Consider the following 25,648-nt stretch of genomic DNA (forward strand, 5'->3'; position numbering starts at 1 on the left):
CGCTGACATTTTGGGAAATGTGCTTATTCACTTTCTTTCTTAGATAAGAAAACCAATACCAGTTTCATACCTCAAGTTATAGCAAGGAGAAGGTTTGCTTAGCTTAGCATTAACATTGAAAACTGGGGGAAGCAGCTTTTGTCCAAACATGAAAAAAAAAAACACACGCCATCAAAATGGCCGCCTGTATATCAGCAACCTGTTGTTTTTACAGCTTGGTTTTTGTATGGATAAAACAAACGAGATATAACGTGTAAATTAGTGAGCTTTAGAGCTGCTGGTAGATGGATTTTGGAGAGAGCTAGGCTAGCTGTTTCCTGTTTCCCAAAATATCCAAATATTCTTTTAATATATTTGTATGTATAGTTGTTATATTTGGCAGACTTCAAATATAGTAATGCAAGTTTAATGGTACGGACTGGCATTCATCAACTCATTTAATTTCACATATTGACAATACAATGTGTGTAGCCTATATCTGTGTGTGGTCTAGCGAATTAGCCCACGGATTAGTGACAGTGATGATTATAGTTGCCTACCAGTAAGAACCTTGTGAAAACACACACACACACACACACACACACACAGCACAAAAACACATAGTATATACTCTATACATACAATTTACCAAATATATTTTTAAAGACAGAGAGAAAATGGGAATTAGCTTTTTGTCACTAGCCGGACTAATTGCCGTTGGGTAGCCATGTTTTGTTTTGCTACGTTGCTTTATCCTGTTATCTTCCCTACAAAATAATGACTCATATAGTAAAAAGAGCAGCTGACTTCATGCTAGCAGCTTTTTATTCGTCACTAACAGCTATTTTCAGCTGTCAGCTATTGTATTTAACAGCAGACTAGACACTAGCTTTGTACATGTTGGTTAGGCCTCGGTTAGCCAGTCACCAACCATGTTTGTGCGTGTGTGGATGTATGTGCGTATCTGTGTTGGTCGGTCTGTTGGTTAGTCAGCCAGTCTGTGTGTGTGTGTGTGTGTGTGTGTGTGTGCGCGTGGTCAGTCAGTGAAGGTAGGATTAGCTTGGTCCCATGACATAACCGGGCTAAGAGGATTGTTAGCCAGCCAAACAGCTCCTCCTCCTCCTCCCTCTTCTCTTCCTCTCACCTCGCTCACTCCTTCACAGTCGTCTTGAGGTATCCTTCTTTCTTCGACCTCTACCTTTTTACGCTCGGTTTCCGAGAAAAAACAAAGAGTTTGAGGCAAGACAGCAGCGTGGGGGTGAGTTCTGGGAAATGTGTTTCTTCTCTGTGGGTGTGTGCGTATGAGTGTGTGAATGTACAAGTGGCCGTGTTTTTTGTGAAGCTCAAACAAAAAAGTGTGTGTTTGCTTTACACTTTCTACCCACCTTAGACTTTCTTTTGCCTTCTCCTCACATCAGCTTGTCATACATAATAGAACAACTGAGGAACTGGGAAGAGGAGTAAATGTAGAGGTGACTTTGAAATGTGTTTTCTGTGTGTAAGTGTGCTTTACTTTCTTTCCCCTTTAAGTTGTTCTCTGACTTTGTTCATGATCTCAACTACACACACTCACACACACACACACACACACACAGAGAGAAACTGCCTGACAAGCAGTTCAGGGTGGGACTGCTGGCCATGTGTCTCTCTGTGTCAGTGTGTGTTTACAGTCAGTGCGGTTTACGTCTGGTGAAAGCTGGATGCCGTGTGCAGGCAAGGTGTGGCTTCTTTTGGCCATGTGTGTTTGGCCTTGACAGTGTTATTTTGTTTATGTGTGTGTGTGTGTGTGTGTGTGTGTGTTTGTGTAGGTGTGTGTGTGTATGTGTATGTATGCTAGGGATGTAAATGCATGACTTCAAGTCGGGGTGTGACTCTGGGCTCTATATAATCATTTCCAAAAAGCTCTCTCACACCCGCGCACACACAGACACACCCACCAGACGATGTTTCTCCCCACAGAATGATGTAAACATGACAGTGCTGACAGTTGTGTGTGTGTGAGGGAGAGAGAATGAGAATTTGTTTTTAGTCTACAGCAGTTTTGGGGTTTGTTATTCATCCCTCGTCTCACTGCTAATGTCATTACTCACTGCAGCTAAATCTATTTTCGATATTACTTCAACGACTCTGCAAAAAAAATCAGGATAAGTCAGCCTCCCCTCAGGAAACAAGACTTTTTATTTCACTTTTTTACATTTTTACACACTAGCACCCAGGCTCAGTGTTGGTCATTAAAATTGGAATTTCCCCATTGTGGGACTATTAAAGGAATATCTTATCTTATCTTATCTTATCTTATTAAGTCCCCTATTAATGAAATATCTTGACAAAAACACAGGCATTCATAGTCCTTAGAGGATGAATCCTACCTATTTTGGTCATTATGTTTAAATGTTTAACAGCGTATATTTACTGTAACATTATGGAAGAATTTCACATATTGCGCAGGCCTGTCAAACGTCACTCCAATCCCGACATTCCCTCCTTCCCCTCCCCAAGACCGCGTTCCTATAAACCTCTCCCCTAGCCTCAGACCGACCACGGGGACGGTCACACATTTTGAGTTAACATGCCTGCACACACACACACACACACACACACACACACACACACACATAACTGAGCACACACACATAACTGAGTCTGTTGATCCTACTGTGTGAAACTCTACCCCATCCAGCTGTGTGTGCGAGCAACTGCTGAGGGATATATTAAGAAGTCAGGTGTGTCTTTGTGTATGTGTTTGTGTGCTCATGTCAGGGGTTGTGTTGACCTAGATTAAGATGAATATTTTCACTGTGTATCATCACTAGAAAGCCCTCTTGTGGGTTTTATGATATTCTGGGTTCAGGGACGTCGGCAGACTTGAATCACTAGATGTGACGCGACTATAAATACCACATATATTATTCAGACATCCAGAACATCCAAATAGAAAGCGTTACATTTCTGGCAACAAGTTTTTGGGAACTATGGATGTAGAGTTGGAGGAAAAATGCAGGAGGTTTCAAAGAGATTCTCCATTTCTCAGATTTGTTAATATCCCATCCTGTAGTTGTAGGAAAGCCTCTGTTTGGGTGAAATCTTGTGTGTTTTTTGCTCCTAAATTCCCACTAAAGGTGTTCAAGTGCACTGTCAGGACCGCATGGCTGTTGATGGACAAGCTGTCTGTGGTCGGCGGTTCAAAGATGTGACCTTTCAGCTACAGGACGCTCTCTGTAACCAGCAGGCCACCCTGCTGTGTGAATGTTCCACGCTGGAGCAGTTCTGATAACACACATTTCCCCGTCAGCCCGGTCGGGTCTGCAGGAATGTCTGGAGGCTGTTGTTGTAGATTAGGAGGAATATTTTTACTGGAGGCGTACAGCAGATGGGACGGGGATGGGTTTCATTACTGGTGGGACCTGTGATCAGAACAACATGTCTGTGTGTGCCTAGCGTATGTGTGCATAACTCTGAGAACATATACTCTGTTGGGAAACGTAATACTCACACTGAGAAGGTCAAATATTCCCATGTGCTTCAGATTAACTGATCGCAACGTATGTGAAAAGTGCGGCAAAGCCCAGCGAGCAGCAGCAGCATCGGGGGGTTGTAGTGACCATTACAATGATATTATTGTCAATGGTTGTTAGCAAAATGCCTTGACATGAGTTGAACATCTATTTCTTTTTCCACCCAGTACAGGTTTCAGGTTTGAATAAAAGTAGAATAGTCAAAGTTCAGTTGTCTATGATATCCTTGAGTAAACCCTAACGGTAAAACATTTTTCTCTGGACTGGCATCAATCCCACTGAGATACAGAACAAACAGTGTGGGGAGAGTTTTCTGATCTGAGGGCACTGAGAATTTGCAGCTGAAAATCCTGTAAGCAGCTCTACCAGTGTTGCCAGATTTGATTCCAACAAATAACCCAATCGGAGCCTTGAACATGCCCCAGTTGTCATAAAAGTAGGCCAGTTTTTGTGCTTCGGATCGCAGAGGAGCTTCTTTGTCTTTAGTTTTTTTCTTTGTAAATGAGGTATGGTGATATTTTGTTTAAAAAAACACAAATATGTAACACGTTTGTAACAACTATGCCTGCATCTACACAACATACTTATGGTCATTACAGCCACCCAACTCAGTGTCCTGTCTATCTCTTCTTCTTGTTCCTGTTGTGGCAGACTGGACACAGTGTCAGCGTCCCTGTCAATCACTGTACTAATTGGAGGAGAGGAGGGAAAACTGAAAAAAAATAGCCTAAATGACCAGAACCATTTTCATCTACCCAATCAAATAAAAAGGAGTACAAATGGGTGGAAAATTGTCAAATCTGGCAACAACCAGCACTATTAATGAAAGTAATGTTTCACGCGTCTGCAGTCTTGATAAAATTGTTCATGTCCAGATTTTGAAAGTAGATGAAGCTGATTTGAATCAAAAGGTTTTCTGGAATCCCGATTGTAACACATCCATACATTGTAACAGTGAACATACATTGTGCAAAGTCATCACTCAGATGTCAACATGGAGCCAGTGATGTGCAGGGAACGGAGTGATGATCCATCATGGCCCATAAAATGAGAAGAACGATTATTAAAGAGATTATAGTTCCTGCAAGATTTGTGTGTTCCCCCTTTAATAGTTCATATCTGTAGTTGTAATGAAAATGGATGTGCTTTGGCAGTGTAAATGCTTTTAGGTGCCTGGAAAGTTGATTTGTTGAAACATATCAGCTTCAGCCTACAAAAACTACTGAATATTAATGAAACCGTCATCGAAGTTCAATACTACTACTACTACTACTAATAATAATAATAATAAGAAGAAGAAGAAGAATAATAATAATAATAGTTATATTAATTATTAAAACACAATGAATCACTTTTATTGGAGCTGGCATTTGATGTGTACAAATGTCCAACCAACACACAAAGCCCACTCACACCCACAGTAGCACTGGCAGAAACTCTGCTTTCATCACTGGATGTGTGTGTCTGTGGTGGTGTGTTCCTTCTTTATCTGAGTGAGGACGATGTGTGTCTGTTTCACAGAAGTGAAAAGAGAAAATGTGTGCGCGCAGTTAAGTCACATGCTCACTGTGTGTTGTTTAGCAGAGAGTGAAACAGGAGAGAAAGAGGAGGAAATATTGACGCAGCGGAGTCAGCTGTTACTCCGTGTGTGTGTGCGGGAAACATACATGTCGTGCCGCACGTTTGGTCTGGCCCAGGGAATGTGTGCCACAGATCGCCGCTTGCACGGCTGGCCCGGCCATTAACTGAGAGCATCATCATTGTAATTCCATCTCTTCCTCACAACACACATCTGGAGGGCGAAGGCTGGGCATTGAGAGCGCTAGTGCCCCCATCAGGATGCTGGTGCAGTGATTTCCCTTCTGAGAGAAAGTGGGGGGAGAAAAGAAAGCAGGGAGGCGAGGGAGAGGAAGAGGAGAGAGAGGGAGAGGATGGAGGAGAGAGGGATTGTCGCTGCAGCAAAAAGCCAAGCTGCAGAGGGATGACAGGATTGAGAGAAAGGGAGAGATGAAAGGACTGCAGATATAGAAAGAGATCAAGGCATGAGAGCGTTTGTTGAGAAGAGCACAGCTGCTGATTTATAGAAAGATGGAAGGATAGGAGAAAAAGAGGAAAGGGTATAAAACAGGGGATGTGAGGGGCGATGATTTCCTCTTGGTCTCTTTGCACGGTTTATAGCTTTACCATGTTTTGTTTACTTCAGTAACTTGAAGTATTGTTCACATTAATGGGCTTTTACACGTCATATTTGAGAACACACCAGTGCAGAGGGAGAGTTTGTATTGAGAGAGAGAGGAGAGAGAGCAGAGAGTACGTTGGGGGCCGGAGGGGAAGCGTTGGGCCGAGCGAGCGAGAGGAGGTAGAAGCGGGGAGGAGGGGTGCCGTAAATCACAGCACATCACCGGGCGACGACAGGAAAGTTTTGATAAGGGATTCGCTCTTCGGTCCCCAACACACACCACACACACCCTCCCTCGAGCTTTTCTTCCAAGCCTCTGGCAAACATTTTTTCTAGCCGACACCATAAAAGGTCTGCCGTTTCTCTGAGGGGCTGTGAGGATGGAGTGGAATGAGGTGGATTTGGTGCAGGAATTTACTGTTGAAGGACAATGCAGCAAAATTAAAGTCCGCTCCTGCAGGATCACATGGGACAGCCTGCAGGTAAGTTACAGCACAGCGGGATGCTGAGAGAAACTGCATGTTGATGTCAGCTGGGGGCTCGCGGCGGTGCAGTCTGCAGGATGTTGTACACAGTGTTAACAGCATGAGCAGCAGAATGCATGACACCGGTGTTAAGTGTCGGGCGAACTGTTAACTTTTCAGTGGCTGTAGGATGCATGCCATCATTAGAAAGATAGACCTGGCAGTTCCTAGAGGATGTAAACTTCATGGACAGATAATCCCAGGACAGCAGAGGCACACTACTGGTCGCAGATCTTTAATCCATCCGATGACAAGCTTTCACATTAAGGAGTTTAAACCGAGCAAGTGAGCAAGATTGTTGAGGGTGTTTTCGATGCAAATAGTGTTACATATTGTGTCTGCTTTACAAAACCACGGTTGATGACCAAGCTTTTTGCCGGCTGTCTGTAAAATGTAGTTTTAAAAGCTCCAAGAATCAATGATTTGTTACTAGGTGGAGGGTTTACTCACCTTTTTAATACATATTCAGAATGCAACTATATGGAAGCAAAAAGGTGTCAAGATTTAAATTTTGCAAGCAACTCAGACCTAGATTAGTTTAAGATTAAAATGACACCCAAATTCATGAATTCACATTTATGTAGTCTGAAATTCCCTCCTTGAATATTTCACAAGATAGAAGTTGCTTCTATTTCGAATGGTGAAATTCAGACACCAAAATTCAATATGTGCATAAAATGTATCTAGCGATGATTGGTCGAACCTCTGTCCGTCTCTCAGGTTACGTTCTGTCAGTTGTGTCTTCAAAGAAAGAGAAGTTCAGACTACAGACAGCGTGGGACCAGCGTGCATTAGCAGGAGATCAGTTTGTATCTGCAGACTCTTCATAATGCACATCAAAATGAGGATCTGCAGAATCCCACCAGTCAGCAGTTAGCTAATGACATGTGGCACCGCTGACTGGAAAACCAGTGTAATGTGCATAATGTCATCGTCTAAAACATGATGTCGTCTGCATTATGTTGAAATACTGTTTGTGCATTATGTTTTTAAGTAAGTCAGCCTGAAGGCAGTGAGTCAGTCATTCATCACTAATATTGATATTTAGGGTAATGCTGCCAGAGTTAAAGCTTCCACTCTCTGAGTCATTAAATGGTCAGTGGGTTTGATTTATTTCACTGATTTCATATCTAAGATTTGCCCTGGCCTCAGGGCTCAGTTCAGGGTAATGGAGTTTTTCATCAGTTCCTCCCTGAGTCATGGCATTAAAGCTTCCACTGAGATGTAGTATTTATCCATAGTGACTGAAGGCTCCAATCCCACTTTTAGTTTTGAATGACGTCCCTGTTGTTGCTGTTGTGATGTTGTTCAAGCCTTTAAATCCCAATAACTACAGGCCTCAAATATCTCTATCTTCCATCTTCAACTGAGAGCACTGCTCATTACAGACAGTTGAAGTAAACAAGTTAATCAAAAGTCCTGTTAACTGACCCTTGTTAACTCCTGTCTCCTATCTCTGGGTATCCATGTACACCACAGAACAGTGAATTGAACTGGTAAAACTTGCTGCCATCACAACAACTCTGGGGTCCCCCAGGGTGTCACTTTAGGCCCCTTCCTTTTTCTGTTTGCTACTTTAGCTGTTTGTGTATTGACTCAGTATGTATATGTTTTGATCCTATACTTTGTGGTTATGTTGTATTGGACTAAATTATTTTAAAAGCTGTCCCTAATGTTTCCTCATCCTCATTTATGTATAAAGAGGTGCACAAACACCCTATATCATAGGTAATCTAATACAACAACAAACAGTAGCAAAATACGGGTATTTGTGCTACTGGCTTTATGACTGTTTGCTTTGGCACTATTTGACAGCTAAACACATGTTTTGATATATATATATGAAAAGATTACTGTCTGTGATGGACATTCCCATCTTGATATCCATATTTTTATTTATTTACATAGTTTTAATGGTTAATGCAAGATTATCAAGGTGTTTACAGTAAGACAGTTGCATTATCTGTCTACAACAGTTTGTACAGTGTCGGGCTTAAAATATTCATAACAATAATAATCATTAGTCTCATAATGACTCATAAAGTGGCAGATAATTTTACTCTGGGTGGCATTCATTAATCAGTGTATAATCACTTTGGATTAACAGCTAAATGAAACTGTAAGCAAACTGTTCGAGGTCTTTTGGCAGTGTACTTGTATGTTTTAATCCCAGGGAGAAAATACATTTTCACAGCATTGGTCCCAGGCGTGTTTAAGAAGGCCTGGAATGTGGTGCATTAACACATGCGATTAGCTATACTGATAATGTTACATCATACTGAGTCATTCATACGTTTTTGCTGACAGGCAAAGATCTGCTTTGTGAGGCGATACTTGATATTCTACTATTGTATTGTATTCCACTCTACATTATAGCTTAATTTGATGCAGTGCAGAGCTGCATGGTGCTGAAACTTTCCTACAATATGTTTTATGGTCTTGTAACTATATAGTCACATAATCTAGAAAGTAGCATGTGTTCACATAATCAATTATATACCATTTACAATCTGTACAGTTAAACAGAGAGTTGATTTCACTGTTTTTGCATTGCATTGTCTGGCTTCTCTGCATGCTGAAAATCAGTGTAACTGACCAGGTGCAGTGTGCGTGTTGATCGTCCATGAATGAACACACACAATAGCAGGATGTGGCTGGGCAGAAACCTTCCTCTGTTGTCTGCTAAAGGCATTTCTCTCCCCCCAACCCACACACACACATTTCTGCGTACATTCATAGAAATGTTTGTTCTGAAGAACATCCGCAGCTACATAACGAGCTGTTCTGGTGTGTGCCCGGGTCAATGACAGTAAAATACAGGACAAATGAACAGTGTGATTAGATTCTATCCAGCTGATTTTGATGTCTGTGTCACTGTCCTGCAATGACCAGAGCAGATAGGATTCCGGCTATTTTCCACAAACCAATACAATCATTCTGTCACTCTGCCAAGGCCACCAGCTGCGAGCCTAATAACATTTCTGTAGCACACTGAAGGTGCTCTATGACCTAAAGTGTGAGGTGAGATGTGTGTGCAGCTGTGCACTGTAGCCTAGCATTTATCTCCTGTCACTGTTTGGGTTTTATCTTGTCAGTAAGAGTCCTAAACTCAGTCATGTGTGATGGATGGAAACAGTGATTAGAGATACGGGGGGGGACACAAGCTTTTACCATGGACATGCTGTATTAATATATGCAACCTTTTGTGTGTGTTCTCGTGTGTGTGTAGGTTCCCCGTGTGGAGCTGACCCTCTCTGAGCTCCAGGAAATGGCCACAAGACAACAGCAACAAATAGAGGCTCAGCAACAGATGTTGGTCGCCAAGGTAACTTGTGCGCGCACACACACACACAGCTGTTGGATGGATTGCCTGTCAGTAAGTGTAAGGTTATCTACATTAGACTCTGTCTGAAAAGGTCGGCTTTGAGGCCCCAGAAGCTATGGCCTTGGAGGAATCTGTGTGTGTGTGTGTGTGTGTGTGTGTGTGTGTGTTACCACTCATCAATCGATGTCAGTATCTAGTGGCCATGAAGTGGTTTGTTGTGGTGTGAACTGGTTTAAGTGTTCAGAGAGGAGGCCTCTTTAAAGCAGGGTGGTCTCTCTCTCTCTCTCTCNNGTGTGTGTGTGTTTGTGTGTAAGGATCAGGGCTCATACGTCCTCCTTGGAAACAGGACATGTGATCCAGGTCAGGGTTTAAGGACTGGCAGGAAAGCACAACTCCAACTTTGAGCCAGAAGACCACCATTCACCTCCAGGTTTTGTGTGTGAGAGGTCATGGTTATCATGGTTATTCCCACATTAGGAAGTGAACTTTGAGTTGACAGGAAATGAGGTCATCAGGGATCTGCTGGGAAGCTGAAGCAGAATTGTACTCCAGGAAAGGGTCAGAAAGGCAGGCCAAAACAAATTTCATTTGTTAAAGTCTCTCAATTCAAATGTCAGTTTAGTGTAAAGTGAATAAAAGTGCCTTCAGCAGGGAACTTTTTTCAACCACAAACTTTGATGCAGCCAATGGGTTTTTCAAGGCCCACTGTGGCACAGATCTTTTTATCTGGCAACTTTATGCTGATATTCAGCATTTTTAAAAGCAGCAATTTCCCTGCTAAATGACAGCCATTAAGTGTTTCCTTCCAGTGTGTAAGTGCTGAAGTATTCCCTTTTCTTGCACTTTCCATCCTCTTAACATTAACAAAATACAACAAGGATTGATGACTTCAAGGAAAGAAAAAAAAAAAAAGTTCCAAAATCACAGCTACTGGTGCCTCCTACTACATTTACATGCACTTGCACAGTCCATGTAACGAAACAAGCTATGTTATGTAATGTGTTATTAGCATGTGTGTGTGAGAATGTGTGTGTTACCAGGTGAATGGATGGAGGCTTCGTGCAACATTCACTTCGCCTTTTCATCTTGTGTTTGTGTGTTTGTTGTTGTGTTTGTGTTGTTGAGAGAAGACACACAGGTCAGCCGCTGTACTCACGTGCCAGCAACGATTACAAGAGAGGGTGTAAACTGATCAGTCAGCATCACAACAACAGGAACCTCACCTCTCTCTAATCTCTCTCTTCTCCCTCGTTTATTCATCCTCTCTGGGCTTTTTGTTTTACAATGTGTGTATAGATATATGCATGCAAAGAAAATAAAAATCTAGCAAATATATTATTAAATATGAGTTTTCAAATTTGGTGAAAGGGGGTGATGCATTATGCAAGTATGACATTTCCAGTGTGATATATGGAAGTCAAGGTGCTAATAAGGGCTCGCTGAGGCAATACAACCCTGCATGTAATAAAAATGTGTCTTTGACACCTCTCAGTTATTCTGTCATAACTGTATCACCTTAAATATCGCTGCTTCAGCCTGGTGTTAAATGTCTCATGGAGCATAATAGGAGTCAATATTTACCCTACTCTCATTAGCTGTGTTAAAGGCCCTGCATACCCACAGATGTTTTAATTTTCTGGCTAATTAGACCTCTAATCAGGTTGCAGGTGGGTGGAGCTATAATAGGAATGACGTCATGTCACGAAGGGCATGGAAAAGCACAGGTGAAACAAATATAGTTAACGAGGACTCTGTTCCATCAAGTGTCCCAGTAAGCTATAACAGTGAGCCAGCATGCACAATAGCAGGACCCTGAAATGGCACACCTAAAAAGGAATGCAGCCATTTTTAATACTATGTAACTGCAAGAAAGTTTCAAACACAGAAGGGACATAATTGGTCTTGCAGCTTATCTTTCATAAACTGGCACAAAATGAAATGTCAATCAGCTCATCGTCTCTAGAAGATAATGTCATTATTACAGTCACAGCGTGTGCTACGTGTGACTGAAATGTTTCTGTTCTCTTTATCAGCATCTTTATCAGTCAGTACAAAGAAATTCAAAATGACAACTTCATGAATGTGAAGCTCTTGAAACATAATCAACTTAAGTGTGTGTTCAAGAATCAGACCACACTGTGATAGACTGAATGCACTGGGCTAGACACTTTTCACACTTTTCACAGCAGAGTATGTCAGAGGAAAGGCATTTGTTGTTTTTCTGACTTACATGCTCTATTTAAAGTCTTAAAGATATTATTTATTGAGGATTTATTTACAAAAAATCAACATAAGCAAAACAGTGACAGAAGGACAAAAAAACACGCACATTTCTTATGTGAAATAATCAAAATGCTTCTAACTTAAACAGTAGATTTTGTGTTCATGTTGGATTCCATCGTTCCAGTGAGTAGTTGTTGAGCAGGTAGTGTAGCTTACAGGGGTCCAGTTTGTGCCAACTGAAATGAATCTAAAAATGAATCAAACCTCAAAATGTTAAATGTCTTCAACTTTTTTCCTTCTAGGAGCAGAGACTAAGGTATCTTCACCAGGGAGGCAGATCCAACCAGGGGCAGACACAGGTGAGGACCATATGTCTGTCTGTCTTCTGTCAGTCTTTTAAACATGTTATGTAAGGAACCAGAACATATTTAAGGTTGAAACCCTTTATGTACATTTGTATGTATTTGTATGTAATATATAATTTTGGGTGGTCACTCATGACACTTTTTTGCTGGGTAACCCAGAAGTTAGCTCCACCCAGGTTTACTGGTCAAACCCACTACAAGGACACTATAATCAATATCATCCACTAGCTTCCATCTGTTAAGTGAATGTTGAAAGTTGGGTATAGCAAGGTAACTTTAAAATATAGCCCCTTTATTCAACTAAAGTTATGGAAATGCAATTATTCATTTTTAATAAAATGTGTTTAGCTTGTCTCTTCTCTTCTCTCTTGTTTAGTCTGAGGCTGAGAAGCTGCAGCGGCTGAAGGAGCGAGTAGAGACTCAGGAAGCCAAGCTGAAGAAGATCCGAGCCATGAGAGGACAAGTCGACTACAGTAAACTGATCAACGGAAACCTCTGTAAGCCTGAACACACTAAGCACTGCAAAGATGATGACTGTGGATTACAGAAACTGCAGATTATGACTAAATAGTTAAATAATCCTGAAAAGTTAAAACTACAGCGTGAGGGAAGCCTGAGCCAAAATGTGACTGAAAATACATTCAATTTAAATGTCATGGTCACTGTGTCCTTTCCAAAAGTAGTTGGACTCAGAAGCTAATACATTACAATATCTGATATAGACCAGATGTCTTTGTCTCTTGTACATTTTGCTGTACGTGTATGATTATATTTCCCCACCCTCCCCTGGTTTGTGTCTCCAGCTGCAGAGATTGACCATGTTAGCAGCCTGTTTCAGGAGAAGCAGGCAGAACTGCAGTCTGCTGTGGTCCGAGTTGACCAGGTAACGTGGAGGGTTGAGCGAGGTTTCGTTGTGACAGTCAAAATCAAGCAAAACTGAGTTTGTGTCTGGTGAGTTCTCATTAAGTTTTATCCAAATGGTTTCACCAGTTGACCCAGCAGCTGGATGATTTGAGAAGAGGACGCCTTCAGCTACACTCTGTTGCACCAGCTCAGGGGGCACACACCGGGTCCCAGGGTGCACCCACAGGCCAGAAAGGATCACCCCTGTCTGGTCCTGCAGCCCTGGAACTGAGGAAGCTCTACCAGGAGCTGCAGGTAAATTACACCATCTCCTTCTTTCAGCAGGAGAGATGCAAATTAACATGTGCAAGTTCCTTTGGTCAGAAATAGTTTTCACAAAATTGAGTGTGTAAGACTTGAACTGCTGTGTGTTTCAGGCCCGTAACCGTCATAACCTGGAGCAGAGCAGCAAGTTGGCCCAGAATAAGGAGCTGCTGAACAAGAGGAACGCCCAGGTGACGGTGATGGATCAGCGCATCGGAGACCTGAGAGAACGACTGCATAAGAAGAGAGCAGAAGTACACAGCTTAACTCCTATCACAGATTTCATTTTTTTTAGATTTTCCATTTCTCATGACAGCTGGTTTAGAGTTAGCTTGACAGTTACTGTAGGTCTAATTCTGTTCGTCTGTCTTTGCACCCCTTTAGCTGAGTCGTATGAATGGAGGAGGCTTGTCCTCTCCTCAGACCCCTTCCCACCCAGCCGGCGGTGTTTCGGGTCGAGTAGCGGCTGTCTGTCCTTACATCCAGGTTCCGGCAGAGGGGAGACAGGAGGCGGGGTACCACCTGCCAGCTGACCCACCACCCAAACCCACACCGCTCAGCCACATCCGCTCCCTCTCAGGTTGGTGGACTTTTTTCGTTTTCTATTTGAAGTCGCTATACAGGACTTTGATCAGTTCATTTTCTGTCTTTTACTTCAGAGTTCTCGCTGTGCTGTTTTATGTCTGGGCTCTAACTTGCTGTCTATTTCCTTTTCCTGTCTGTTGGCTCCTTCTTTTCCTCTTCCCTTATCTGTTGTTGTTGATGTTACCTTAAATGTGATGTGTTATTGGTGGTTTTGTGGTCATCGTTTTGTCACTTGTTGATGTTGTGGTGATTGGTGACTGTCTTGTGACACCATTATGATGTCATCATGGTGATGTTCGTGTTGATGTTGTTTCGGTGGTTGTCACTGTCGTGGTTGCTGTCTTTCGTGGCGGGTGTGGCCATGCAGAGGAGGACAGGAGTGGCATCAGGAAGCCTCCCAGCCAATGGAAAGTGTCAGATTTAGACATCGTCCTGTCAGAGCCCACTGAGACGTGGGAGGGACCTCAGTCCCCTAAGGGGGGCGACAGTAACAACAGTGAGTCCTGATAAGATGCTAGAGAAGCTTACTCACCACTAGCTCCATTGGTGATAGATTAGCAGCACCTTCTTCTTCACTCCTTTATCTGCACCTTAAGGGTGATTTCAACATGATGTTTTATTGAGCCTTAATCTCAAGGTAGACATTTTCTTAGTTTGAATCCTGGGCTGAAAAATGTGCATTCAAACCAAGAATACGGAGGGTTTTTGTTTAACCATACAGAACAGATGGTCTGGAGAACATAATTGAATCAGCTACAGAAAATGACCTCAAAATGTAAAGGTCATATGTATAAGGTCACAGACATGATATCTGATAGCCACCAGCTGCTCAGGGTTAGGAAGCTCAGCATAAGAAAATAAACTGAGGGCAAACAGTCTGGAATGAGACTATTCAATTATTCCTTCGCGTCTCTCTACCTTTGTGTGAGAAGGTAATTTGCACACAAAAAAAAAATTTGCTGACGAATTTTCCTAATATCTGTCTCATAAATATATAAATTTTGAATGTGACACTATTATCTTAATTGTACCAAGTGCAGAAATGTGACAAGGATAAGAAGAAAAAAGAAGATCTAAAGAAACATAATTTCAAGTATGTTTGAGACCGAAGACAAAATGAGCAAAAGTTCAGCACACCCTGTATAATATTTCAGTGACTTAAAGGAATAGTTTGACATTTGGGGAAAAGCATTTATTTGTTTTCTTTCAGAAGAAGTTAGATGAGAAAATTGATACCACTTTCATTTTGTTACCTTTGGACAGAGCCAAGCTGGCTGATTCCCCTGGTTTCCAGTCTTTATGCTAAGCTAACCTTCACATGGCTGTAGCTTCATATTAACCTACAGACATGAGAGTGGTGTCAATCTTCTCATCTACATTTGGCAAGGGAGCAAATAAGTTTATTTCACAGAATCTTTAATCATGCCTTTAACAAGGCGTATTATTGAATCAAGTTAATGATCACACTAACTTAACTCACTAGTGTCAACATCCACCCACAGTTAGCATCAGCCTTGTCATCATAATATAACCATGTCTCATTAACCACTGGCCATGTTGGATCAGGCCACTCTCAGTGTGCAGTATGTCAGACACTTGCTTCTAGTAATCTATCAGTACACTCAGGCTGGAAGTAGCAAAACATGTTTCCTCACTTAGTTTTACTCCTGGGTATAAGTGAAGTGTCTTGGACCAGCGCTGGTACAAATCCCATTGTGTTCTTGAATGCCAAAGCAAATGCCACAGCTCTATTTATTGTAGCGGCTTATGTAATGTGGAAAAAACATTGTTAAATCATGTCAACAAATGAATGAAAGGAAGTCTGAGGAACGCTAACTTGTTGCTATATACAGTCTGCATACTGTGTGTGTGTGTGTGTGAGATATTATAGCGAGATATTTTAGGTAAGGGGAGGTATGGAGTCATGACAGCTGTTGTAGCTGTCATCAGAGAGATTAAGGCTCTTTAACAAATGCTAGCACTGACTATCTATTACACTGTGTGAATGCTTATAGTACAGTATAAGCATAGCAGTCATGGGTATTATCAGAGCAATCTAAAGGAAGGAATTCTATGCATTCCCAATAGCATTAGAATACAAGTGAATAATTTATTTATTCATTGTAAATCTTAAGGATTTGGTTCATATTCCACTGACTTAAATCGATATTTGTTACAAAGTGGTAACAGGACCCGACAGCCAGCTTGAAACAAAAGCTTTCTTTTTGAATGTCACACAGTTAATGATCAATAGGAAAGAAAAATCCTAATGCTTCTAATTGTCCTTTTACTAAAAATCAGACCAGGTCCAGTCAGTGGTGTCCCATCTAAATGTGCAGCTCGATTGATTACAGCACATAGTATTAAATGCAGTGTGATACATTTTTTAATATTCATTGATTGTGAAATAGGCTTTTTAGTCCTCCTGTCACGAGTTAGATGAGAGGATTGATACCACTTTCATGTCTGTAAGCTAAATATTAATCTACAGCAGCCAATTAGTTTAGCTTGGCATAAAATTGCAACTAACAATATCCACATGGCAGCACATCTGAAGCTCACTAATTAACACATTATATCTTGTTTGTTTAATATGTACAAAAAAATGAAGTGTAAAAGCAATTTGCCGTCTTACAGGGTTTATGTGCTGGATTATTTCTTGAAAACATTGCATGCTGCCAAGAAGATGCTTCAGTAGTGATGGTAGGCTTCTTAAAACCCTTAATCTGAACATGAGCCATCCTTTGTCTCTTACATCGGGGCGTGCACTGCGATGGTGCCAGTGCTGTAAACGGTACTGTCTTTCCCCGACAACACTGAGTAACTGGCTGCTTCTAATCTGGGCTCTCAGGCAGATGGCCAAGTTTCCACCTCGCCCAGGGCAGACTGTTTGTTTCCTGTCGTGACTGTTTTCTTCCTGAGGTCAGGAGGTTACAGCAGCAGCGGTTGCACAGCACAGCTCACTGACTGCAGGACTCCCAGGTTCAATAGTTAATCAGTATTAGTCTGCTAGGTGCCAAGCTGTGACGTGACTGTACCACAGAGAGCTAGGACGAATGGTTAGGTAACAGTTTAAAATGATACTTTGACAATGGATGCTGAATTGTAGACAACTCGGACATGGTAGTGGAATTTTAATGTCCCGCAATGGACTATTATTTTTAGCCAGGTGTGGCTTTAAGGATGGCAATTTCTGTCTGTCCTTAGTCGGTTTTTTGTAATAACTTATTTCCATGAGTTTTCTGGTACAATCATCAGGTCAAAATTTAATTTGTCCAATACTTTGTTTTATGACAAAACACCTGCAGAACCACGGACATTCCTCTCAGCCTTAGACTACTTTGTTTTCATTGCTAATTAGCAAATGTTGAACATGTTAAACATTACCATGTTAACATTGTCAATTCATTTTCTGCTCACACACAGACAAAGTAGACATTAAACATGTAGTCTGCCCAAAGCTTCAGAACAATTATGGCATCAGTCTTAAAAAGCCTACTAGCACCCTACTGTGGTATGTTAATTATTATTATTATGTTTCTTTATTCAAACTAACCACATTCACAAGGCTATTTCCTCTCAGCTAGTCTTTAGTTTATATTGCAGTAAAGTTAGGTTAAACTGCTGTGAAACTGTAAAGCATTAAGCTAGGACACTGACCTCCAGGATTGTCACTAGTTAATAGACAACAGTGGATCAGGATTTACTGACTGACCGGTACTCTGACCTTAGTGTTGCATTGAACTCTGCCAATTAGTTATGTAACACCACTTGTGCTACTTTGCATAACTAGCAGGCTTTCTTTTCTAAGAGCATTTCAGCAGTCAGTCAAGTCAGTTTTAAACCTTCAAGGCAGCACTGTTAACCAACAACTCGGTGTAATTATTCTGGTAAAAATAGCAGAACAGCACCCAAAAGTCAATTTTATGACTGCAATTGTCAGATACAGATGTTACCATGACAGCAACTTCACTACCCATAAAGTCTGCAACCAAGCTCGTGATCAGAGCTACTTCAGTCCCATAGCTGTTCTACTTACAGGATGCTAAACACATGTTTGCAGCGGAGAGTACACTATAATCACCAATCTGAAAATGTAGAGTAGTTGTTAAGCAATTCAGTGCGTTGTCTTGTTACATTACAGTATTTGCTTTGTTGAGGGGAAACAATTGAAAGCCACACACTGTTGGGTCAAATTAAAAATAACTAGATGACTTAGAGTCTGTTCCAAATATTGCATGATTATTATGTGGTCATAAATAATGGACCATGAATGGTGTCATGTACACAATCTGACCTGCACTATTTTTATATTCTACATGTATGGATAATAATATGTTTTTATTTTAGTCATTTGTTTTTGTTTTTTGCCCATGTATACTGGCATTGTTTCAATGGACTGACAAACTGTAAATGACAGCTAGTGTAATCCAGATCCCTTTAAACCTCTTCTCAGCATAACATAACAGACTTTCCTTACCAGCGTGCCTCCCGCTCTCTAACTCTATCTCACATTTTAACCCTCTTTAATACAGGGTACTTTTTCACTCATTCTCATTTGTGTTTGTGTCTTCCCCTCTTTAATGCTTTTTCTGTTGTAACCTTTGTCTCTTTCTCAACCCTTCAACCCCCCCCCCCCCCCCCCTCTCTCTCTCTCTGTGTTTAGCTAATGAAGCATCCTGGCCGAGCATCAGTAAGAGTGGGTCAGATTGGAGGACCAACAGTCCAGAACAGGTATTTTACTGTTTCCACACTAGACATGGGAATACCATTATAAAAGTTATCATTATAATATTAGCCGTTATCATACATTATGTAATAAATAATTTCTACCAAATTATATTATAGAGACATCCAAATATTCTTCATTTCGCTAAGGATCACCTTGAGGCCATTTTAACGCCCCTGGTTCCCACTTTGAAGACTAGTGCAGTAAATGACTGTTGAACTTTTCAACTTGAGAAATATCTCAGGAGAAAAATTAGGTTATGTAGTCAGGCTTTAGAAAAATCTCTCTCTTTTCATTTCAATGTCTCTTCCTCCCACCAGCATCCCACTGGTTATGGTACCTACCCCAGTGCCACCCACCAGGCTGCAGGGCATCAGTGTGCCACCAGCTCCCTGCCCCGTTCTGCCCCTGGTACACTGGGCTGGCCCCGATCCAGTCCTGTAAATGCCTCCTCTTCCTCTACATCATCTTCCTCTTCACAACAAATACAGCAACGGATCTCTGTCCCTCCAAATTCAAGTCAAGGTAATTTAAAGAGTAACTTTAAAGAGGCTGAGAAGCTGCATTTTCTGTTGAACTGAACGATGTGGGTGTAGCGTTCAGAAATTAAGCCAGTTCTATATTTCCCCTTGTCTGTTTCTACTGTTAGGCCCTGCCACCACCTCCCAACCCTCTCCCTTGTCCCCACAAACAGAGCGAACAGATCCCCCTCCAGCGGTGGCTGTGCGTCCCTACGTCCCAGATCACCCCTCCAGGCCCCAGTCCCCCAGGAAGGGCCCCGCCACCATGAACAGCAGCTCCATCTACAGCATGTACCTCCAGCACCCTCAGGCCAAAAACTATGGATCTCTCAGCAATAGGACTACTGTCAAAGCAGGTAATTAAACAGCGGATTAAAATAGATTTTTACAGGCTATAGATAGCGTATGTCTAATGTTCTTCCAATGTTCACAATGAAATCAATCATTGAAATCAATATAAGTACTATCTGTCCCATTTCCTTCCTTTCTCTCCATAGTCTACGGTAAACCCATCCTCCCCACCTCCTCCACCTCTCCGTCCCCTGTCCCTTTTCTCCAGGGAGGAGGAGGAGGAGTAAGAGCAGGAGTAGAGGATGTTACAGATAAAGATGTAGGCAAAGGAGGAGGTGAGAGCAGTGATGGGCAGATCCTCCCTCCACCCAGTGTGGACAACATCCCTCGTCCCCTCAGTCCCACTAAGCTCACCCCAGTCGGTAGGTACCAGAGAATATCTCATTCTAGTTCCACGTCTCCTGCCCAAAATAAATGATGACCTGGGAGCAGGAGCAACTTTTCAATAAACAAATAACAGAAGAAATGTGTACATAATTGTAACCATTAGAGAATCTCACTCTAACATCTTTTGATTTCTCACCTCTGCCCTCCACAGCCCATTCCCAGCTACGTTACCAGAGTGATGCTGACCTGGAAGTTCTCCGCCGACGCCTCAGCAATGCCCCACGACCCCTAAAGAAACGGAGCTCCATCACTGAGCCTGAGGGCCCACAGGGGCCAAACATCCAAAAACTACTATATCAGAGGTCTATACTATACTATACTATACTATACCCACCATTTGTAACAGAAAGTAAATATAAGGAATGAAGGTTGTAGCAGCTTAGTTAAAACTGATTTCTGTTGTGGTGTGCAGGTTCAACACGTTGGCCGGAGGCATGGAAGGAGGCTCAGGTAAGCCACTGTGATATAATGATATGGTCTCAGTTGGTCTTTATACTATTTCCCATTGATCTTAAGGGTTTGATGATGTTTCCTTTTTAAATCCAGGCAATACTTTCTACCAACCTGAGTGCATTTTGGGTGACATGGACAACATCCATTCTGCAAACGGGAATGTCGAACCTGGTGACAAGCACGTCAGTATGGCAACCGTGGAGGGCGAAGTTCAAAACCTGAACTCGGGCTCCCGCGGCTTGTCTCCTCCCTCTGTTGCCATAGAAACATCCAAAGAGATGACAGCTAAAGTGGAAACTATCAATAACGTGCCCCGATCAACCCAACCCAGCTCGTCCCCTGCACTCGATAGGCCGGAGGACCAGAACAATAACAACCAGAAAGGATCTAGTCCCGCACACAACTCTGTGGGCCATGCCTCCCCTTCTATATCACCTCCTGCACCACCTTCACTGCCTAAGGTAAACACAGATTCAAATTACACCTGATACGGGCTGCACACATTAAATCTAGGGTTTCTGTTAGCTAAAAAGGACACTAATACTATATTACCCTATACATTTGATGAACACTGCATCTCATTTTGTTAGCAAGTATTCTACTTTATTGATTCTCTTTAAAAATTTTTACTGCTAACCCAAACAAAGTAATTGTTCTGTGTGAAAGCTAATTTCCCAGATTAAGCAGTAAGTACTTCCCCAGCACTTCTTATTCTGCATTGTCGAGACTTGACTATTTCTCTCCCTGTGTGCTGCAGGTGAAGCGAACCAACCTGAAGAAGCCATCATCAGAGCGAACAGGCCACGGTCTGAGAGTAAAGTTTAACCCTCTAGCTCTGCTGCTGGACGCATCATTAGAGGGAGAGTTTGATCTGGTGCAGAGGATTATATATGAGGTAACACAAAATGATGTTGTTGTTACAGTATCGTATTATAATGCATTCTCATATTTCGAATTTGTAATGCTTATGAACTGTCTGCGGATTTAAAATCAAATCAAGCCAAGTTTATTTTCACAGCTCAATATTACAATGAGGCAAAGCACTGTACAAGCCTACGTTAGTAATGGTTCCCAACCAATCTTATGTTTTGCAAGAATACAAGGAAAACCACCCTCCAAAAATCCTATGGAGATGCAATTTAATACCCTCTCAGACATCTGGGAGTGTAATAGGTTTTATATCAATAATTTAGTCAGTATCAGTTTTAAACATCAATTCCAGTCCAAGGGCCAAGCCTGATGGTGTAGGGTAAAGAGTCATTAGATGGCATAGTTCAGGTTCAAGGTAAGGGTAGGCAGCCTGAAGATGGTGGTGGGCCAGCTTTTTCAAGCAGTCAGGATGAGGAACAACATTGAATCCTGAGTGGCTCATTATGTTTGATGGCAACATAGAACAGATGGTCGTCTGCGTAGAAGTACAAATCTATTCTGAAGCTGCATATTAGTTCACAGAAAAGTAGCATATAGTGAAAGGTATTGCACCCAGTAACAAGCCCTGAAGGACACCATACCTTACACAGAGAGGAAATACAAATTGTTATCAAAAAGCGAAATGTTCTATATTGTTTTTAAGATGATCTAGTTAAATATTATGATTAATAGTATTGAATGTTGTGCTTATGTCGAAGGAAATTAGAATTAAGGTTGCAACTTTACTCAGCTAACGGCTACTTTGATTAAGGCATTTTCAGTGTTGTGGTGTTCTCTAAACCCTGACCTAATACTAAAAGATAATGCAGCTATGTGAGATGTGTAGAATGTAGTGAAGTGAGTGTAATCTCACCATAGAATCTTTTGTTGAAGCCCTAAATCTTGGGCTGTCTGTTAAATAGAGCAGAACATCGTAGGACACAGTTTGGTTCTACCTCCAATTTGGTTACACTTGTCCAATGTTGTGCTTTTGATACATTTGTGTTGAATGAAAAAACAAATCTCCTAATGCAGTAGAGGGATATTCGTACATGCCAACAATTACTGTTCACCCACACACAGATTGCCTCAACAAATCTGCCAATAACTGGAGGATTTTCTAGCTTTTCAATACCTTCATGGCCAAACTTACTAAGTATAATATCTTTGATCTTCTGCAGCTCTGTCAGGGGAGAGGTGGTCTCAGTTGTCAGGTGTTAAAAATTGTTGTTGAGCACTCACGCTGTATTACAGTGTTTTACAGCAGTACAGAGCCACTGAGAAAAAAGCTTTAAATCTTTATCATTAAAGGTAAAACCCCATCTATCCCTGACAGCTTTCACTTGGAGATTGGACAAGCTTACTGGCTCTTCAGACTGCAAACTGCAGCTGATACTCTCAAGGAAACATTCAGATGCTTCACATCCAGAACAAGCTCAGTTTGACGTTATCATACCCTGAGGCAGTAATACTCAACAACTCAACACATTCCAAGCTGTTCAAAAAATGTTGCACTAACCCGAGTTTTGCAGTGAACTCAGGAATTTGGCACCTCTATACTGAAGTTAATGGTTTCTCAAAGCTGATACCAGTATAGATATTTGGGGATTTTTTCCCCCGTTGTTGCTGTGGAAAGCCAATCATTCTAATAAGCCTAATATGTATATTTTCTCATTATTCTAGGTGGAAAATCCCAGTATGCCTAATGATGAAGGCATAACACCTCTTCATAATGCTGTCTGCGCTGGTCATCACCATATTGTGAAGTTCCTGCTGGACTTTGGAGTTAATGTAAATGCAGCCGACAGTGACGGATGGTCAGTACCTTCAGTCAGTCATTCAATCATGTAATGGTCTAGACTAATAACAGATCAGTGGCTGTTGAAGGACTAGAGGGCAATCAACACACTGTGGCAGTGATAGTGCAGCTCAGCTCGGAGGCAACAATGACAGAGATAATTGCATTTCTAAATTCAGTTTTGACTCAACTGCCTTAGCAGTATTGAAGGGAGAGATTACCAAGTCTAATGAGGATCCGCATTCAGAAATTACATGATTTAATTTATTCATGTTTAGTTAATGTCAGCCTGTTTCATGATTAGACTGGTGATACAACTGCATTACTGGAACATCTTTGTCCACCTTATCAGAGGTGAATGAACCTTGTAGCAGAGAAATGTTTAAGTCCGTTTAATGTAATATTTTACTGTTTTCCCTCCCAGGACTCCTCTGCACTGTGCAGCTTCGTGTAACAGCGTCCACCTCTGTAAGATGCTGGTGGAGTCGGGGGCTGCCATTTTCGCCACAACGATTAGTGACGTCGAAACGGCGGCAGACAAATGTGAAGAAATGGAGGAGGGCTATACACAGTGCTCTCAGTTCCTCTATGGTAATTAGATAAAGAGAGACCGATTATGAGTCAATAAAACTGAACTCAACAGGTCTACTCCAGTCCAGAGTACTGTGTAGTAGTTTTTTCTCTAGCAAAGCCATAGTTGACGTTGTAGTTGTAGTAGTTGTAAATACTCTATTCCTCTCCCAGGCGTACAAGAAAAGTTGGGTGTGATGAACAAAGGCTTGCTCTACGCTCTCTGGGACTACACGGCCCAGCAGGCCGATGAGCTGTCCTTCAGCGAGGGTGACGCCCTCACCGTGCTGCGTCGGCGTGACGACACTGAGACAGAGTGGTGGTGGGCACGGCTTAACGACCGCGAGGGATACGTACCCAGAAACCTGCTGGGGGTGAGAGAACTCAAGATATTACAACAGACACCTTTCCATAAAGTCTGCGCACAGTGCCATTTAAACCTCAGGGAGTGCTGTATGTACACACTCCATAATGCTCAGAACCCAATTATTGTACTAGTAAAGCAGAACTATTTACAGTAGTTTTAATAAAACTGTCCATCACAGTTTCCCTTTACAGCTTCAACCTCTCAGCTGTAACTGTATTGTACACCACGTGGCCTCAGTGTAACTAATAATTAACATTTAAAGTAGGAAGTACATGTAAACTGTTTTTTTTCAGTGAATTAATTGTGTTTCATCAGCAGAAAAAAAGGCCTTCTTAAGTGGCAGACTAATTCCCACACAGTGTCTTACGGTCTGCCTTCATGATGTTCATGCACCTTGAGAACAATGTTAACATGATGTAGTGACCCTGCCCTCTCTCTCTCTCTCTCTCTCTCTCTGGCTGTTTCTCCAGCTATATCCAAGGATCAAACCCAGACAACGTTCACTGGCATGAAGCCCAGATCCCACTCGCAGAGGGCGCATGCACACGGAGAAGAAGAGGAGCAGCAGCAGCATGTGGGCGGAAGCATTAGCCGAGAAAGAAAGAACAAAGGATGGAGGGAGTCGGGAGGCTGAGTGAGGGAAGAAAGGAGATGGACAAAAGATGGAGTTCACAACTCTGATGAAGCAACTTTTTTCCCCGTTTGTTTGGATGTAATGCTGGAATCACAGAGCCACTTTATGATAGAATCATAATATATTTTCACTGAGTTGCTGCAGTTAGAAGAATCGCCTGAATTTTATTTTGAGCAACAGTCGCTTGGCAACTTTACATGAGTTCAGCTGCATGAGAGAAGCTGAATAGGAAAAAAAAGAAAATTATTCATCTTTTGGATGCAGCTTTGAGTTATTCCAGCTCAGAACATGAAAGCATGAGCTTGGAATTATAAGGCTCTCTCTGACACTTACCCAAATAATTCTTATAATGACACTTTATTTTTGTATGGTGTTAATTAAAATAAAAACCCATATAAAACCCTCATAAAAAAACAAGCTCATCAACAGCAAAAGGATGTGCTCTTCCTCAGTGTCGGTGAACATAGTATGCTGTCTGAAAACACCTTCCCACTGTGTGGTGTGAAGACTTAAATGCAGTAAATTTACAGGCTAGATCAGGTGAAAGTATGTGTGAGATGTGAAGTTGGAGAGAGGAAAGTGTGAAGAGAGAACAGATAGTGTAACTCTGAATGTGTGTTAAAGGAAGTCAGGTTTTGTCAGCGGTAGTCAGGAATAACGTCGGAAGTGCAACCACAAGACTAAGAAGCAGAATCCAGCCAGCTTTTAATGCATGGTGGCTGAGGTACACATCAAACCACTCAAGCAGTAGATGTTTACAATTTAATTTAATTTATGGCATGGTAAAAAAAAAAAAGTTTGAATTGATATCAGAAGAATATTTCGATTCTGATTTCCCAAAAGGATATAAGAAGCATCTGCGAATCATTGTGGATGTCTCGACCTTTTACTACTCTGTATTTATGTTGACTCAGCGCTGCATACTGTCATATCAACATCTGTTCAACTGCAAAATGGTTGCTGCTGGTAAAACAGGAGGAAAAGAAGGAAAAAAAGAATGTGAGAAGGGAATTTTTGAGACCAAAGCACCTAGAAAATGGGTTTAAAGTGAAGGAGGAGGAGGAGGA

At 41.8% G+C, this 25,648-nt stretch overlaps 1 protein-coding gene across 5 annotated transcripts in view; it reads left to right on the plus strand.

Moving 5' to 3' along the window:
* LOC118337149 (apoptosis-stimulating of p53 protein 1-like) overlaps positions 1 to 24,819 on the plus strand; it is a 41,535-nt gene extending 16,716 nt beyond the window's left edge. For 2 of the 5 annotated variants that reach the window (XM_035674040.1, XM_035674038.1), the window contains exons 5-24: positions 9,427 to 9,522; positions 12,048 to 12,104; positions 12,487 to 12,607; positions 12,914 to 12,993; positions 13,101 to 13,268; positions 13,391 to 13,531; positions 13,662 to 13,857; positions 14,230 to 14,358; positions 18,529 to 18,596; positions 18,912 to 19,116; positions 19,241 to 19,468; positions 19,610 to 19,825; positions 20,002 to 20,152; positions 20,263 to 20,300; positions 20,397 to 20,764; positions 21,061 to 21,198; positions 22,896 to 23,029; positions 23,435 to 23,601; positions 23,755 to 23,954; positions 24,418 to 24,819. In XM_035674040.1, coding sequence (XP_035529933.1) covers positions 9,427 to 9,522; positions 12,048 to 12,104; positions 12,487 to 12,607; positions 12,914 to 12,993; positions 13,101 to 13,268; positions 13,391 to 13,531; positions 13,662 to 13,857; positions 14,230 to 14,358; positions 18,529 to 18,596; positions 18,912 to 19,116; positions 19,241 to 19,468; positions 19,610 to 19,825; positions 20,002 to 20,152; positions 20,263 to 20,300; positions 20,397 to 20,764; positions 21,061 to 21,198; positions 22,896 to 23,029; positions 23,435 to 23,601; positions 23,755 to 23,954; positions 24,418 to 24,459 — 2,943 coding nt within the window. In that variant the 3' untranslated portion in view covers positions 24,460 to 24,819. Of the gene's footprint in view, positions 1 to 5,971; positions 6,156 to 9,426; positions 9,523 to 12,047; positions 12,105 to 12,486; positions 12,608 to 12,913; positions 12,994 to 13,100; positions 13,269 to 13,390; positions 13,532 to 13,661; positions 13,858 to 14,229; positions 14,359 to 18,528; positions 18,597 to 18,911; positions 19,117 to 19,240; positions 19,469 to 19,609; positions 19,826 to 20,001; positions 20,153 to 20,262; positions 20,301 to 20,396; positions 20,765 to 21,060; positions 21,199 to 22,895; positions 23,030 to 23,434; positions 23,602 to 23,754; positions 23,955 to 24,417 lie in introns of those variants that run through there. The other 3 variants (XM_035674042.1, XM_035674039.1, XM_035674041.1) reach the window with 3 other exon arrangements.
* The last annotated feature ends 829 nt before the right edge of the window (positions 24,820 to 25,648 follow it).

Source organism: Morone saxatilis, unplaced genomic scaffold, assembly GCF_004916995.1.
Source record: "Morone saxatilis isolate NCDOM2014 unplaced genomic scaffold, NCSU_SB_2.0 Contig3, whole genome shotgun sequence".
Classification (NCBI taxonomy): Eukaryota; Metazoa; Chordata; class Actinopteri; family Moronidae; genus Morone; species Morone saxatilis.